Raw genomic sequence first — 17,931 nt, 5'->3', positions numbered from 1 at the left:
ATTGTCCATGGTGGCTCATCTCTTATCCACAAATTGCTGGATTAGTATTGCAGGTGCAATGAAGATGGACTATCCTGGAGTTCAGTTCACAATTACATCATAAAATGAATTTTACTATGTTAATATTAGAAACACCGTGTACAGTTGAGTTGTTCCGCAATAAATAACACACATCCTATTTTGATTCTTAAGAATTCAAATCATCAAGACCTGACATGCCCAGAAGTCAAATAGTAGTCAGTCAATATTAGGTCCTTGAAGATGTAAGGTGCAATTTTGTGTGAGAAAAATTAATCTAAGTGGCATTTCCCACACTTTCGGGCCCTGGAAAAACTTGTTTTTCCCAAGTGTCAGGTGTGAACATGTAGGATACACAGTGACATCACTCAATGACAAAACATGGGAAATAAGAAACCTCATACAACTTGAAAACAACAAAACTTATCACATGTAAAGTACCAAACATGACGTAAAGAGTGATATTGTATTACTCAAATTTTATTATTAGTGCTGTTTTCTATGTCAAATATCACTAATGCATATACAGTCAGTCATACAGACACTAGATATAATTTTTTTATATATATTTTTTTTTTTACTAGTGGGTGCAGGACACTATAGTTCATTTATATAAATGAGGATAGCAAAATAAAGTAAACTGTGACATATTATGCCCAAAAATTCTTCATACAGTGGACTACCTGTAAAACTGATAAAAATTTGGGACCAAACATTATTCAGACACTTTGACCTGACCATGTTATCTTACATAATTAAGATTATTTTTTTTCTTACACACTTTAACTCTGAAATCTTGTCATATTTTATTATCATTTTTTTTAAACTGTATTAATGAATGAAATGTTCAAGGTATATGATTTATTTTAATATACAATTATTATCTGCCATAAAACTTTGGCACATACTGTAATGTAATATTACGCCACACATTTGCACTAAGGACATGAATAAGATGAATATCAGATTATGCAGATTGTTGATGAAAGGAGTGATTTTACTTTTCTAAACGATTAGGTTTATGATTTTAACCTGGTGGACGAAAACACTGGGGGGAAAAAACATCCTGTGCACCTAAATTGGAAATTGAACTATATCTAGAGCTCAGAATATTTTAGAGACTTGAGATTTTCACATTTTCTTAACTCACGTTTTCTTAAGAAAATGTCAAATCTATTTTTATTACTATTATTTCATTGAATGATGTAATGACTGTGAATCCGTAAATTATATAAAATATACATGATTTCTTAATTGAAATGCCCAATATAGCCTACTCAGTGTTTCTGCCACTACTACAGAGAGCTTAATACGTTGTTTACCCAATGTTATTGTCACCTTAATGAACCTATTGTGATCGAATGTAATGTTTGCCATTACCCCTTCTAAACAAACCAATTTGCGGCAGCTTTGGTACACCTCAGGTCATTGGAGTGTAAACACTGGGCATCCATTGTGAGGGAGTCTGAGGACTGACACCTTGGGCAAGCAAACACAGACCTTTGTTTTGAGCATAGCTCCGTCATTCAAGAGAAGCAATAAAAAGCCTGAGTCAGAGACAATGGGTCTCTACTTTCAGGTCAGGTAGTCAAGGGTACTGGGGCAGTGGGGCCAGAATGAATCTTGATAACATCTCCACGGTCTGCCCTCTCCTTAAGACCCTTAGCCTGACCTCATGCTCTCTGGATACACAAAAGACCAATGAGACTCCTGACAGTACACCAGAACAATGCAGCAAAGTTCTGACTTCTTTGTCATTTAAATGCAAGACTCTTTCAAAGAGATGTGATGATATTCTTGAGCTGTTATGAGACTGAACTGTATGAAAGTAAACAGGAGGCACATTTACACTACATATATGTATACATCATCTAAAACTAAATAAATAAGCTTTCCATTGATGTATGGTTTGTTAGGTTAGGACAATATTTGGCCGTGATACAAATTAAAAATCTGGAATCTGAGGGTGCAAAAAAATCTAAATATTGAGGAAATTGTGTCGAAATGAAGTCCTTAGCAATGCATATCCACTCACAAAAATGAATTTTTGATATATTTACGGTAGGATATTTACAAAATATCTTCATGGAACATGATCTTTACTTAATAGCCTAATGATTTTTGGCATAAAAGAAAAATATACCCGTGCAACTGGTTTTGTGGTCCAGGGTCACATTTACTATTACAGCATTGTTCATATTTTGAATTAGCTAGTTTTATATTTTCAGTTTTCATTTTAATTTTTATGCTTACATTTTTGTAATTTTTATTTATTTTATTTTTTTTTTAGTACTTCTTATTTATTTCAGGTAAAAAGGCAATATTTCTAATTCCAAGTTCTTTAAGTTAACATTTTTCATCTAATATTTTTTTTTATTTTTTTTATTTCAGATTTATTTCAATTACAAAAAAATTTGGTAACACTTTATTTTACATGAAGTGCTGTAGTTATACATGTACTTACTATAGTAATAATAGTAAATTATGTATAATTACAAGTAACTAACCCTAAACCAAACCCTAACTGTAACTCTATAGTAAGTAAATGTAGTTAATTAATAATACTGTAAAATAAAGTGTAACCAAAAATTTATATAGTTTTAGTTTTATGTTACACTTTATTTTAAGGTGTCCTTGTTACAGTGCATAAGATTAGTTGCATGTAATTATGCATAATTTACTGTTATTACTATAGTAAGTACATGTAACTAGAACACAAATAAAATGGTTCCTTAGTTTTTTTTCCATTAATAATAACTACATTGGTATATAAACCAGATTTTCAAATGTCTAAATAAATTTGAGCAGTCCATGCCCATACAAAATTTGCCAGGGCTTTCCCATGCTAAATGCTAATTTTAAGCATAATTTCAGGTATCATTCATGTCCATAGCGCAAACGGTCTGAGATTAGTTATGTGCCGAGGTTTAATATTTAGGTTTAGTGGTTTAAATCACTAACCTTGAGAATGAGAAATAGTAATGATACTAGGCTTGGCAAACACCACAAATATAGGCTAATCGTTGTCAGCAACATTAGCATAGGCTACACTGCTAAAAATGTCAGATCAAGCATAATAGTAGATCCACTTTATATGAATACTTAGCATGTCTTTATAGTTATAACCCATCTTTTCTAATCTCACATTGGGAGCACCTGGTGTTTTCACTACTGTGTGCAAATGAAGTTGCTAAATAAATACAGGTGGGGTCTCAAAACGGTATTCTCCCAGCTTTACCTAAAGGCTTATGGCTAATGCAGAAAAACCGCAAGCCTGTCTCACCATGCCCGGACTGCCCACAGTAAAAGGACAGGATGTACAGAAAGCCAGAAAGCAACAATAGGAGTGGATTACATACTGTATGTACACACAAGCAAACCCTATAGCAGCCAGGGCTTCTTTAAGACTAGTTAAACAAACTTTTGTAACCCATAACAAAAGTCATGGCCTACTATTGAAACTGCTGCTAGTTGAAATTAAGGTATTAGTTTTGTACCTAAAATTAAATCTAAACGTTCCCAGCCCAAGCTGGGCTACATTAGTTTGACAGATGAAGTGGTAACCTGACAAGTGGCGGACAGGCACAGGCATGAAGTGTGCGGGCTGTCACGATTATTTCTATCCATCGCATTCCTATGAAAACACAGGCATGGTCGGCTATCAGAAAGAGAGGGAGGTATTCCGCATGCCATGGATTTCTGAGATGGGAATAGGATGCCTGTTAGGACCTGCCCGACTACTGCCACTCACCCGTTTGAGAGGTAAAGCCCCAGCATGCAGCGGGAGTGTGGGTTAGGGGCTGGAATGCAGTAGGCGGAGGCCCTGGACAGCAATCGCATCTCCAGCTACTGCACAGGTGTGCAATCAGGGCTCAGACGGCTTTTTATGGGGTGGTGGAGGGGGACACGTGCATTCCAGTGGGCCTTAAAGGGACAGCACCATTTTCTCTACACATGCCAGGATGTCTTCAGTCCAAACCAGTCCTGTGGGAAGCTGCTGAACAGGTTGGGTGAAGAGAATAATTCTCTTTGCATCAGCACCATAAACTCGTCTCTGTGGCGCTGCTGTCAACAATGATGAATTTGTCCTTCGTGTGCATTTGCATTGGCAGCAGCATGTCATGCTTCAATTGTACTTCATAGGAAGTTCTCAGAAGAATTAAAAACATTGATAATGCTAAGAACAGACCTTGTCAAAAACAAGTATACTCTTGCATACTTTTAAAAAGAATGCTTATGAAAATAATATACTGTACTGTTTTCAGACACTTAATTGCATGTTAATTGCAATTAAATAAAAATGTATCATATTTACTTTTGATTATATTTGATAATAAATGCAGTTAGCTGAACTTTAGAGTGGTGTTCAGCCAAAAATGAAATTTCTGTCATTAACTACTCACCCTCATGCCGTTTCAAACCCGCAAGACCTTCATTCATCTTCGGAACACAAATTAAGATATTTTTGATGAAATCCGAGAAGTTTTTTTTATCACAAGCAATAAAATTACCACATTCAAAGTCAAGAGAAGTAGTAAAGACATTGTTAAAATAGTCAACGTGACTAAAGTGGTTCAACCTTAATGTTACGATGCAACGAGAATACTTTTTGTGCGCTAAAACAAAACAAAAATAATTACTTTATTCAATAATCTCTGTGTTTACGTCCGAACACCAGCTTATGCGTATTGTATCACACAAATGCTTCATGCTGTTCACGTGAACAGCATCGGCCAATACTGAGCCGGCGTTCTGACGTAAACACGGAAGCACTGAACTGCATTCACTGCATCAACTGTGTAGGAGACTGAAGAGATCGTTAAATAAAGTTATTATTTTTTTGTTTTGTTTTTGCACAAAAAAAGTATTCTTGTCGCTTCATAACATTAAGGTTGAACCACTGCAGTCACGTCGACTATTTTATCAATGTCTTTAGTACTTCTCTGGACCTTGAATGTGGTAATTTCGTTGCATTCTACGGAAAATAAAAAAAAACTCTTGGATTTCATAAAAAATATCTTAATTTGAATCGAAATCGAAATTTCATTTTTGGGTGAACTAACCCTTTAAGTATATCTTTATTTCATGAATACTTCAATTGTCTTTTGAGATATGGTTAAAGTGTAATGCTGAATGTATTGACAGGCATTTATGGTAAACTAATACTTTAATGTAATTTCTATTGAAATTTGTGTCATGTATTTAAATAAATTTGTTCTTGCCCATTTTAATGATGAAGTTTGGAATGTATAACAAACTTTAAATGTAATATTGAATAACACACTACAGTTAAAATTATACACAAGTACTTTACATGTGCTTTAATATGTTAGTCAACACATCAAAATTTGTGCACTTCTGTAGAGCAAAAGATTATTAAAGCATAATGATTTAAATTGTACTTTAAAGTGAAACGTTTAATTTTACATTATTATAAAGTGCACAATTTAAAAGAATACTTACAGGAAGTCATGGAAGTGCACTCGTTAAATGGCCTTTATCATTTATATTAAATTATGTGCAAGTACAGTTTTTTTTAAATATACTTTTAAGATTTGAAGTACACTACAAGTGCACATTCAATACAATTATTTCACAAGGGAGCAATTGGTACATTTTTCGGTATACTTCTGCCATTGTGGTGAACGTGGAACTTGTCAGATGAGATGTATTGTTTTTAATATGGTTGGATGTCAGTGGAAAACAGAGGAAGTGTCTAACGGGATCAGAACAACTTCCTCATGTGTCAAGCTCAGGTTCCTCCCCCACTCTCTACACGGAGAATGTTTGATGTACTGAATGTCTTTCATATTGAGATATGCAATTAGTGCGCATTAAAATATATTTACACAGACGAATTTCACCACAGCTTTGTCAAGACTTGATCAAAGTTCTAAAATGCTGGGAAAATATTATAGCTATTACAGTTCATTTTACGCCCACATTTGAGTAATGAAAAGCATGCAAGGAATGATAGGAGAAACTTTTTTTCTTTAACTATGTTAAAGGGAAAGTCCAATCACAAATGAAAATTCAGTCATTATTTACTCACCCTCATATTGTTCAAACCTGTATGACTTTCTTTCTTTCACAAAAGAAGATATTTTGAATAATGTTGATAACCAAACATTTTTGGTTCCCATTGACTTCCAATGTAACTTTTACTAAGGAAGCACTTCTTGTACTATTGCTCATACTTAAAGGGTTAGTTTACCCAAAAATGGAAATTCTGTCATTATTTACTCACTCTCAAGTTGTTCCAAACCTGTATACATTTCTTTCTTCTGATGAACATAAAGGAAGATATTTTGAAGATTAAAGGGTTAGTTCACCCAAAAGCAGCTTCCTGAAGCAGTGTTTTGAAATCGGCCATCACTATATAAGTCATTATTTAGTTTTTTTGGCACACCAAAAATATTCTCATCACTTTATAATATTAATATTGAACCACTGTACTCACATGAACTGATTGAAATATGTTTTTAGTACCTTTATGGATCTTGAGAGAGGAAATGTCATTGCTGGCTATGCAGGCCTCACGGAGCCATCGGATTTAACAAAAATATCTTAATTTGTGTTACAAAGATTAATGAAGGTCTTACGGGTGTGACACGACATGAGGGTGAGTAATAAATGACATTATTTTCATTTTTGGGTGAACTAACCCTTTAAGGGAAACTGCACCATTGACTTCCATAGTATTTTTTTCTACTATGGCAGTCAATAGTGCCCCAAAGCAGCCTGGTTACAAACTTTCTTCCAAATATCTTCCTTTGTGTTCAGCAGAAGAAAGAAACTCATAAAGGTTTGGAATAACTTGAGGGTGAGTAAATGATGACAGAATGTTAATTTTTGGGTGAACTGTGCCTTTAAGCCCTCGGTATACCTGGGCGTACACGCACAGTCGAACAAACAGCTTCGGAAAGTATAATTCATTTGACTCGTACGAATACACAGGCATTCGACACATGCGCAGTTTTGAGCAATCTCTCGCCAAGCGTTACAACCAGTGGCGTACAACCTAAAATAGGTCCAGGTGAAATTGCAAGCACAACAAACCTCACAAGTATCGAAAATGGGCTACTTTACCATAGACTGGAGTGAGACCATAGACGTCTCTCGAGCTGTCGCGATCATTCTTGGCTCTCTGTGGCTTGTGTGGCTTTCGATTTTGGCTTCCAAGGATCAGAAAAGATATCTGAGGCAAAACTATTAAAAACTAGCCGCGTTTCGTCTAGCACACCTTCTATTCACAGCTGTGCGCGTTCATTCCTCCCAAAACCCAAACTTAACGTCAGAATCAGCACAATCGATGATTGTTGTAAAATCCAGTCTTTACTGTTGCTAAATTGCAGTAAATGTTTGATTATTATCAACGTTTTAAAACGTTGAAAGCACAGTAATCCGCGCAAGAGACGCTGTGCGCGCGCTCCAAAACGGATCGCAAATATATTACACGTTGGGCTTCAGGTGCACGTTCAAACGATCAAATGCACACAAAAATATGTTAAAATAACCGGATTTAGCTACTTAAACGCAGTTTATATCGTAAGTGTGCATGAACAGCTGGGAGAAAATCCGATGTGTGTTATAGCCTATCTATTGTCTTAAAGTGACAGCAGTCACCTTCTGATGATTGTGCCATCAATGTTAATCAAACAAGAAAGTGCAAAGAGAAAGTCACTCACAGCTCTTCATCTGAATATAGTTAGATTTAATAAGCATTAATCTATTAATTTATACAGTGAAAATCAGGCAGTTATTTTACATTTGGTTAATTTACTTCAATTTCTTTTATAGGCTAGGCCTATATTGCTTACCTGAACACATGAACAAATGAAATCACTTTATTTCATTTGTATCTTTGTTTTATTGTATTTGTCAGTTCTTACTGTATATTATATAAAACACTAAAAATGCCAGACATCATATAATATAAAGCAAAGTTAATTCAGCTCTTTACATATATATATAAACAAAAAGTACCGATAAGAATACTGTTAAAGTACCGGATCGATAAGCAGTATCGGTAAGAGTAGTAATACCGTTAAAACCTTAACGATACCCATCCCTATCCAAAGGTTTCAACTATGGAAAGGTGTCATTAAAACATATTGTAATAATGTCAAATTTACCGTCACATTTACCTCAGAAAAGCCCTTCAATGTCCAAAAACGCATCAGTCAGCTACAAAAATTAACTTCGAGAGGAGCATTTTGCTAAATATATGCACTATTGCATATTCATTGTATTTGTGCTTAACATGTGCTTCAATATTGAATGTATAGATCTGTTTTATGACAGCCACCATTTAAATGTTTAGGTCTATATAAAAATGAATAGAAATATAATTGTCATAATTTTGTTTTTATTATAACGTTATTATAAACGTTATAACGTTATTATACTGTGTAATTTATATGTAAGTAGCTTACAAATAAATTAATCTTTAATATAATAGTAATGTAGGCTACTAGCTGTGGTTCCCTGTATAGTTTACAGTGTTGAGAGAGATTTTTTTCTTTGAGGAAATTTGCTGTACCTGACTGGCCCCAAATTAGTCAATAATGAATCAAGGAAATCAAATCAAAATCAAACCACAAGCTTCAGAATCAAAATCAAATCCACTGGTGAAATTGGTGTCAATGCCCAGCCGTCAATAATTTTTTTGTTTGTTTTGTTTTTACTTAAAGCAAATGTTGTTTTTTCCAATTATTTTCTTGTCAGAGTGCACCAGAATGCGTCGTTAAAATCCCGAAAATGGGGGAGGATGCTCCCAGACCCCCCTACAACAATTTACTTTGTCCGGTTGCACATTAATCGGACATTAAATATGGCATACCCAGTTTTTCTGATGCACACCCAGAGTCACTTTTCTGGCTACGCTGCTGGTTACAACCCATGTAAATATCTTTGTATTCTTTCATGCAAGAGTTGTACAAATGAGGGTACTTTTTAACCTCTTTGCACAATTTTTCGTCTATGTAGGCCTCCACTGTAGCTGTAGTTTCCACGCGTTCCGTTCTGTTCTGTTTGTGCAGTTTTTCTTTTGACTACCTTGTGAATCAACGCCCCCAGGGCACGGTTACCACCTTTTGGATAAAATAATTACTACAAAATAAATACATAAATGCGCACGTGCGACCTGCGCGTACTGACAAAAATCCAGTGGTGCGCGTACTCTTCTGATGACGAAATTCGCGTCAAGCGCACTGTACGCTGACCCTCGCGTACGCGTAAAACGAAAGAAAAAAAAAAAAAAGGAAAGACACTTTTGTGCTATGGAAAGTCCCATGGATTTTGAAGGTTCTTTATGGAATTATAGATGCCAAAAAGGAACCTTTACTTTTAAGAGTGTACAGAGAACATAATATAATAGAGGTAATAGAAACCACACAAAACACCCTAGCAACAACCACTCCAAACCACTTAGCAACAAACAACCACCCACAGCATCTTGATATTGTGGTGGCAAATCACATTTTGTTAAACATAAATAGTTTGGTAATGGTATATGGTTGTGTTGTGATATGAAGTATGCTGTTTTTACCTCCAGAATAACCTAAAAAAAAAAGAAACTGTGTCCAAATCTCAGGGACGTCTTCCTTCATTTTAGCAGAACAAAGGACAGACTGATATAATTCTCGTGTTGCTATTGACGGTCTGACACCTGGGAGATTTCTTTTCAGAAACCCTCAGGCAGGACATCTCCACCCAAGCATGGTCGAAACTTCACCCAGTATTCATACAAAATTATGATACATTGTGTGCGATACGCAAATGATAAACACTAGATATACATATGTTTAAAAACAGCTGGGTTGATTTAGAACATTATTTCCTCATTGTCTAACAGGAAATAATAGACATTTTCCTTTTGTCCTCATTGGGAATGATGTACTGGTCAGAATCTCTATTCTTTCTTATGATGTGAATGGACACGAAACATAACACCATTGACAGAAAACGTTTCTCACAATGATACAGTTTCCCCTTGAAAGAATAAAACATGACATATACATATGTTTACTAACATTTTTACAGTCATAGCCTTAAGCAAGTTGAGCAAGGGTGTTTTGCATATTCAGACATGCCATAGCACGAGGGCTAACGCATTTCCTTCTGTTTTCAGATCAGCAGAACATTTTCTTTCTTTAAACTGGAACTGAAAATGTTCACGTTTATATACTTGTTGATGCAAGTAAACATATTATATGTGTTCTAATGTGTTATTGATTGGTTTCTTTCAATAAATCCAAGTGGAAATGTAGCTCTTTATGTCGATACTTTATACTTGTGGAGTGAGTTATAACAGAGGGAAATATAGGGAGGAATAGTTCACCCAAAAAATGAAAACTGTGTCATCTACATCATCTACATGCCCTGCATGATTTTCTTTACTCACTGGAATGCTATGGAGATTTAAGACTGAAGGGATATGCTTTTCCAGTGAAAAGATGAAAAGGAATGTGATCTTGTGAAGCCAGTTGTAATATATATATATATATATATATATAAAAATATATATATATATATCTATATATATATATATAAAATAAAGTGCTTCCAAAGATTTGCAATATCACTCAAAAGTATGGATTGGTTATCTTGTTTATGATTGAAAGCTTAAGTCCCCATTCGTTGTATATATAAAGAAAGAAAGAAAGAATAAAATAAAGAAGAATAAAGAAAATTAATACACATTTAAAACAACATGGTCAAGGAAATGATGACATATTTTTCTTCTTTTTCTTTTTTTATGCATAAACATTAAGGTTTTACTTGTAACATTACTGCAAAAATATTATCTTGTTAGTCTCAGAATATTAATGTATGAGGCTAAATTAAGCTAAAACTGAGTTTTTAATTTCGTTTATGGTTACAGAATTGAGAGAGGCCAAGGGTAATTAAAGATTAATACTGCCACCTACTGGTAGAGTCTGAATATAGACTTCATGTGTGAAAAGTAGCCTCACAAAGGTCATAATACCAGAACTCAACCAACCATTCAATTTCCACAATAAAAGCAAAGGCATTTGTGTGTGTGTGTGTGTGTGTGTGTGTGTGTGTGTGTGTGTGTGTGTGTGTGTGTGTGTGTGTGTGTGTGTGTGTGTGTGTGTGTGTGTGTGTGTGTGTGTGTGTGTGTGTGTGTATCAGGACACAAATTTGTATAATGACATGGGTATGACATAGGTATTACAAGGAGAGGGTGACTTATGAGGACATTACCCCATGTCCCCAGTGTGTGAGTGTAATAAATAAATAAATGTATATATTTTAATATACATTTGTTTTATTGTGTTCTAAATATTTTTTCAAAATAATAATAATACTGCAATCATTTGTAAAGAATATGTCGGAGAAAAGAAAACATAAAAAGCTTCTTAGTTCGTGCATGTTTTTTTTTTTCTATGGACAAAATGGTTGCAGTTTTTGAGACCTCGAGAATGAAAGCATATGGCATAGCCATGCATTTTGGGTGATTTCTTAATAGATAGGCTAATAATTATAAAGAGTGCAATAATTATACATTCCAGTGTGTTGCAGAATAGATCACAAGTGATTGCTTTCATGTTGGAATAAGCAGCTTGAATTGCAGTTATGACATGAAGTATGAGAATCAATGTCAATAAATGCCAGATCACAATACTGAACTCACGATACTCCCAGACATAGCCTAAGGATAACAAACAATGTACTGTTGATTAAAATGCTAAATTTAGTATTGCATTGCAAATGAATAATCTGGTGCTGGTAATTAAATGCACAGGACAATGGTGACACCATAATAAAAATATTGTAAAGTTGAAACATTAATTTTAGATGAATGTGTTTGCACTCTGTCACTGGCTAGATATATCTAAAATAATGTAGGCCACTTTTTACTGGTAACATAAGACATTTGGCATTATCAGGACCCACAAATATCACCCTGTTGCATTATTATACATTATATTCAACATTCAACATACATATATATATATATATATATATATATATATATATATATATATATATATATATATATATATATATATATATATATAGTTTAATGTAGTACTGACACTAAAACTCTGTAAACTTGATTTTTTTTTTCACACAACACATAGTCACTATCCACGACACGATATTGCTACATATTTGTATTGCGACAGGCCTATATTGTGACACGATATACTGTATTGTTACACCCCTAGTAGTTAGTAAAGTTTCTCAATGTCGTTATTCTGGTGTCATTTATTGTGCAGGCTGTAGACGGCGTTGTTTTTCTTCGGCGCAGGTCAGGACGGACCATTCAGAGTAGTCTGCTTTTTTTATTAAATATTTTTATAGATTGTTTGAATTAAAATTACTTTTTAAGTTTTGCTTTAAACATAAAAAAAATGATTGACAGCGAGCATTTATGAAAATAAATAAATAAATGTTGGGCCGCTCCCCCTACTGTTTTTGTTGTTAAAGAGCCATGTGCTGTCACAAAAGATAGATGTGATTTCTCTGCAGTTATTTTAGTTACATATATCCATGTGAGCTAGATTTTAGATGCACAATCTATAAGTATGTATATATAGATACCACCATGGATGCCACATTCGACCGCTCCAGGCACGTCGGCGCGTCGCCATCTTGGAACGGTCAGCGTGTCGTCACGCAGAGTAAGAATCAATGGTGCCACAACATTGCGCAGCGTCTGGTTGACCTAAACGCCTAGATTTAAATTCCCGGAGAAATTTGATAACTTTTAACTGGTGAGAATGTGTTTGTGTTTGCGCTAATGAGGTATTGTCACAGTCATCACCACCACTTTGCAATCTTGTAAACGACTAGCGCGCATGTCGCTCTCTAGCGCTCAGTGTCGCTGTGGTCAGTGCAGGAATTACACGAGAGGCGCTCTGGGAAGAGCACAGCTGTCATAAGCGTGCAGGAGTACACTTAAGCCTGTAGCTGCCTACGGATCCTAGTTCGCCAGGTATGCTCATAATATTTAGTTATAGATAGAAAAGAACATATAGTAGTATTTTAATAACACGTATTCAAGTCAGTTGCGTGTGTAGTTGTGTCAAAAGGTCTGGTATTGTTAGTGTGTTTAGCATGCTAGCTGGCTAACCATATGGTATTGTTAAGTAAGCCCAGTATCTTCGCTCACTAATCTACCTCAACTCTTAAGATATGCGAGGTTTTACATTTAATATTTCGTTTTTAACCTCTGAATGTCCTTTTAAAGTCTGGATAATCGAAGAAGTAGTATGAAATAGTGCTAAATGTCGAGCTAATGGGCTATCGAGCCTCAATGTGCAGTGACAGCTAGCTCATGAACAGTTAAACTCTCCATTATTGTGTACTGACATATTATTCGTGATTTAAAAAGTGCTGAATGCGACAAAACTGTAATAGCTGTTAATTAGAGATATTATTCACATGTAATATGTAATTTTCTTGTAACCTTGTCCACTGTGATTTCTGTTTCCAGCAACAACATTAACATTGCTTGTTATTGTTTTAAACTGAGGCAAAGGCAGAACATGGTGTACACTAACTGTTAGTAAAATTTCTGATATCTTATGCCCTCTATAAGGACACAGTCTTGGAAAAGTATTATCAGACAAAATTTTTATTAGCATAATAAGTTGTGTGGAATTTGTATTGTTTATAGATAACTGCCACACAGACACATGTTGTTTTGTAATTACTTCTGTTTCATGTTCGTTCTTGATAGCTGGGTATGTAAATCCATTGACCGTGTCTGACTTGTACCGTTTCAGTCTCTGTATGTTGTTGACGTCATTTTGTCATCAATCCAACAGCATGGCTCGTGGACACCAGAAAATTCAGTCTCAGCAGAAAAACGCCAAGAAGCAGGCAGAGATCAAGAAATCCAAAGGCCACGACCAGAAGACCGCGGCAAAAGCGGCGCTGGTGTTCACATGTGGCGTCTGCAGGGTCAGTAGAATTTTAGCAGGTTATTTTTACACCACAGATCATCTTTGGAAGTTCTTTTCAGCCAAGTTTCAATGCCAGCTTATATAAATTCTATTTTTTAGTGCTTTTTGAATCGAATTTCATGCACTTCATGTACTTTTATTGAACATAGCACAAAGAAAGAACCCATGTTTGCCCTGCATCAAGATATGTTGTCGATATGAAGCTGATTTTAAATATGGGTGTATGTAGTAGAGGATGAATGTGTTGGGAAATTTCATTCTCAAGTTGGAACTTGTCTCTGCCTTAAGTTATTCACTGCAAGTAACAAATCAGACTTGTCAGTACACCTACGAATTAAGCATAAAACTGCTTAAAGTCACAATGAAATGGCGTTCACAACCCATTTTACCTCTTGGTGTGACGGATGGTATGACGTATGTATAGTGACTGTAGAGAATTAGCATAAATAACTATATTATAATAAATACAGTATCATAAGTCAAAAACTATATATAAAAACTAAAATTGTGATTATTAATTATACATTTAATCAGAATTTTGCACTTTCACATAAGCACAATTCAAGAGAACACCAACTCATATGCAGGGTTTACTTTACCTCATCTAGTTTCCTCATTTATTATTTTTACCGTATACATTAAAGAGTGAGATCACCCAAAAATTAACATTCTGTCATTAATTACTCATCCTTGTGTTGTTCCGCATCCGTAAGACCTTCATTCATCTTCGGAAAACAAATTAAGGTCTTTTTAATGAAATCCCAGAGAAATGAATTAAATGAAATCCCTCTATAGAGATCCAATGAAACTAGAACTTTCAAGGTCCAGGAAGGTATGAAAAGACAAAATTAATGGTTTAACCTTAATTTTATAAAGTGACGCGGGTGCTTTGTTTGCGCAAAAAAACATAATTTACCACTTTATTCACAAAATAATATAATCCTAAGCGTGTTCACACAGCAGTCTGAACACAACTCACATGCGTGGTGATGCTCTTATGAATGCAAGTTGCAGATCAATATTTTCATAAATAAAGTGGTCAATTATTTTTTTTGCGCAAACAAAGCACCCGCTTCACTTCATAAAATTGAGGCCAAAACACTGGAGTACTTTAATGATGTCTTTCCTACATTTCTAGACCTTGAATGTGGTAGTTGCATTGGATCTCTATGGAGGAACAGAAAGCTCTCAGATTTTATTAAAAAGATCTTTATTTATGTTCCAAAGAAGAATGAAAGTCTTTCGGATGTGGAACCACACAAGGGTGAGTATTTAATGACAGAATTTTCATTTTTTTGTGTGAACTAACCCTTTAACAAGCTCAACTAGGGCTGCACGATATTGGAAAAAACTGACATTGCGATATTTTAGTTTTTCTGCGATATTTATTGCGATATGAAAAAAAATCACCAGATGACTTGAATAGCTCTATTTGGAAAGAATTAATAATTCTAAGATGATTGGGGTGATTTTGTAGGTGAGTGAATATGCATAGAAAATAATGAACAAATTACAAGCATAGATAAATATAATAGAACAAAGATAAAACTTAAATAGGCCTTTATGTTTTTCAGTTAAGTCTAACAGTATTCAGGTACAGATACTGAAAAATCAAATGTAAAATAACACTGCATAGTCTTCACTGTATAAAGTAAATATAATTAATCTGTTAAAACTGCAAAAGTGTTTTGTTTGATTAACATTCATGACACAGAAAGCAGTGGGGCTGCTGTCACTTTAAGAACGAAAGGGCGGCAGTGACCCAAAATACTGTTACACATCCGTTTTTCTTTCCGGTAAGCCATAATCCATTGTGTTTATGAGGATGGGAGATCTTTTATGTGCATTTTAACTTTTTTGTGTTTTTTTTTTTTGCATTTATGTGTCCACTCAGACACAAATAGATGCGGAAGAGAACGGTGTGTGTGCACACGCACATAAAATAGCCGCACGTTCAAAATTGAGTTCTGTTTTGCATCTCCGTGCACTCAAATGGTTTAAAAATCAATTGAATGTTTAAACTGACAGGACCTAAAACACATTGAAATGACAAACTTTCATTGTATGATGGTCAAACTTTGCAATTAATCAGAGAATCAACATGCGTTTTGAACTGTGGTGTCTGGTCCATCCGGATTAACGATCCCTATTAGACATCATACATCCTGCAATGTGACTATCATGGATGCGCACATCACGATTTTGAGCTGTGCAGCCCTACTCTCAACATTGTGAAAACTGGTAAAACCCTAAGAAGCTTCTCTCAAAAGCTAAAACATTGAAATTACTAAAATAATGTTGTTTAAAAAAATTATATTTTTATATTAAAACCGTAAACAGCATTGTATTGTAGCACAAGCCGCCTCATGAAGGAACGCAGACTGGCTGTAATAAACGTTTTAATTTGAGAAGAATATCGCAATGGAGATCACTAAACTCCAACATACATGGATTTTCAGATCATCAGCACTTTGTGCAATTTATTTGGTAAATGTGTTTCCATTGTAGCTTATGCACGTCTTCTTATAAATAATAATAATAATTTGAACTGGATTGTGACACTGTTATTGAACTAAATTTAATCAACATAAATAGAGCTGTAATGACACTATGGTCTTCTGTAGAGCTGCTTATAGCTGAATTGATCTTGTTTCATAATTGATGAACATTAACACTGTTATTTCCCTGTTTTATTAATGTGAAGCTGCTTGGAAACAGTTTAAAACTGGATAAAACTGTATATTAATTCAAATAAATAAAATACAAATTAAGTAAAAACTGGGCAAAGAGAAAAGTTCTGATTGTGGGAATTAAACTCTTAACATCTGGCAACCTCAAGAATGAAAACATTACCAATGCAAATATCAAATGAGAGAAGAAAAAAAACATTATAAAATAACCAATATGTCAATACTGCAGATGGTTAATCAATTAAAATACAATTAATCATGCAGCTCTAATACATTTAATGTGTTATTTGGTCAAACCGCCCATGCTTATCCTTCTGTAATTGATTGGATAATGCAAAGTGTTCTTTTCATACCAGAATGAAGCCAGTAAATTCCTTGAGACATAATGTGATGAACTAAACCATGAAACCTCTTTGTTTTGCAGTCACAAATGCCAGATCCCAAGACCTTCAAGCAACATTTTGAGAGCAAGCACCCCAAGACCCCCCTTCCCCCAGAGCTGGAAGGTGTTGAGGCATGAACGGCCCAGACCGGAGGCTGATTGTATAAAACCTCATAGTAAGAGTCCTGATCTCAAATTTTATTCAGCAGAACACGATCATTGCTCTTACCTGAGTTTTATACATGCATCCTCCCCTTCGTTGCAGACATAAATCCCGTGGATCAAAGACTGATGACGTTTAGCTTCCCTCTCTCAACACCGTTTCAGAACACTTGCCTTGGCTACGATCAGATCAGTGCATTACCTCAACCTGCACTCACATGCTTTCTTTTCTCATCGTACTTGTGTAATTTAATGGATTGAGAGAAGTTAGCAGAACACTACCAGTGATTAAGTCAGTTTCATCCATTGATCATAAATGTGGTAGTCACAGATATATTTGCTTTTTCCTTGTTAGATGAGTGCAAATGAATATGGGTGCAGTTTCCCACTTCTTGACGTTTAGCCTGGGCAAAAAAAAAAAAAAAAAAAAAATTGGGGTTTTACCTTAATTTTCTCATGTACTAACTTTGCTTTCTACTGAAGCTGTCTTTTAGTTCAAAACAAATGTGGTTCTGTACACTGAAAACTGGAATCTAATGCGTTTCTGTAAAATCACTGGATGTGCCCGAGGTAACTGTATTCTTAATTTAATGTTGCTGCAGAACTTCTTATTTCTCTTTGGAATTATCTCAAACAATATTGCCTCAATGTTTGATATTCCTGCTCAAGCCACCTGGTTTCCACACCAATGTAATATATCTCTTTAATAAAATTTAACTTTGTTTAAGAAGTTTTGAGG

The 17,931-nt window shown here is 34.9% G+C and overlaps 1 protein-coding gene across 2 annotated transcripts; it reads left to right on the top strand.

Annotated features, from left to right (window-relative positions):
- Positions 1-12,670: 12,670 nt before the first annotated feature.
- znf706 (zinc finger protein 706) lies at positions 12,671-17,653 on the top strand. 2 transcript variants are annotated; one of them, XM_067411448.1, is made up of 4 exons: positions 12,671-12,985; positions 13,487-13,554; positions 13,821-13,956; positions 17,073-17,653. In XM_067411448.1, the coding sequence occupies exons 3-4, from the start codon at positions 13,822-13,824 to the stop codon at positions 17,166-17,168; spliced, it is 231 nt and encodes a 76-aa protein (XP_067267549.1). In that variant the 5' UTR covers positions 12,671-12,985; positions 13,487-13,554; position 13,821; the 3' UTR covers positions 17,169-17,653. The 2 variants fall into 2 exon arrangements, with proteins under 2 accessions (XP_067267549.1, XP_067267548.1); XM_067411447.1 differs by lacking the exon at positions 13,487-13,554 and having other exon boundaries at positions 12,696-12,985; positions 17,073-17,206; positions 17,296-17,653.
- The last annotated feature ends 278 nt before the right edge of the window (positions 17,654-17,931 follow it).

The sequence above is a fragment of the Chanodichthys erythropterus genome, chromosome 15, assembly GCF_024489055.1.
Source record: "Chanodichthys erythropterus isolate Z2021 chromosome 15, ASM2448905v1, whole genome shotgun sequence".
NCBI lineage: Eukaryota > Metazoa > Chordata > Actinopteri > Cypriniformes > Xenocyprididae > Chanodichthys > Chanodichthys erythropterus.
Note: the sequence above shows the minus strand (reverse complement) of the source record. Positions and strands in the feature narration are given on the sequence as shown.

Bases quoted from the DNA above. Each gene is read 5' to 3' on its own strand.
- znf706 (XM_067411448.1), top strand. From the start codon at position 13,822: ATGGCTCGTGGACACCAGAAAATTCAGTCTCAGCAGAAAAACGCCAAG. The intron at 13,957-17,072 runs GTCAGTAGAATT...TTTGTTTTGCAG, and splicing joins TCACATGTGGCGTCTGCAGG to TCACAAATGCCAGATCCCAA.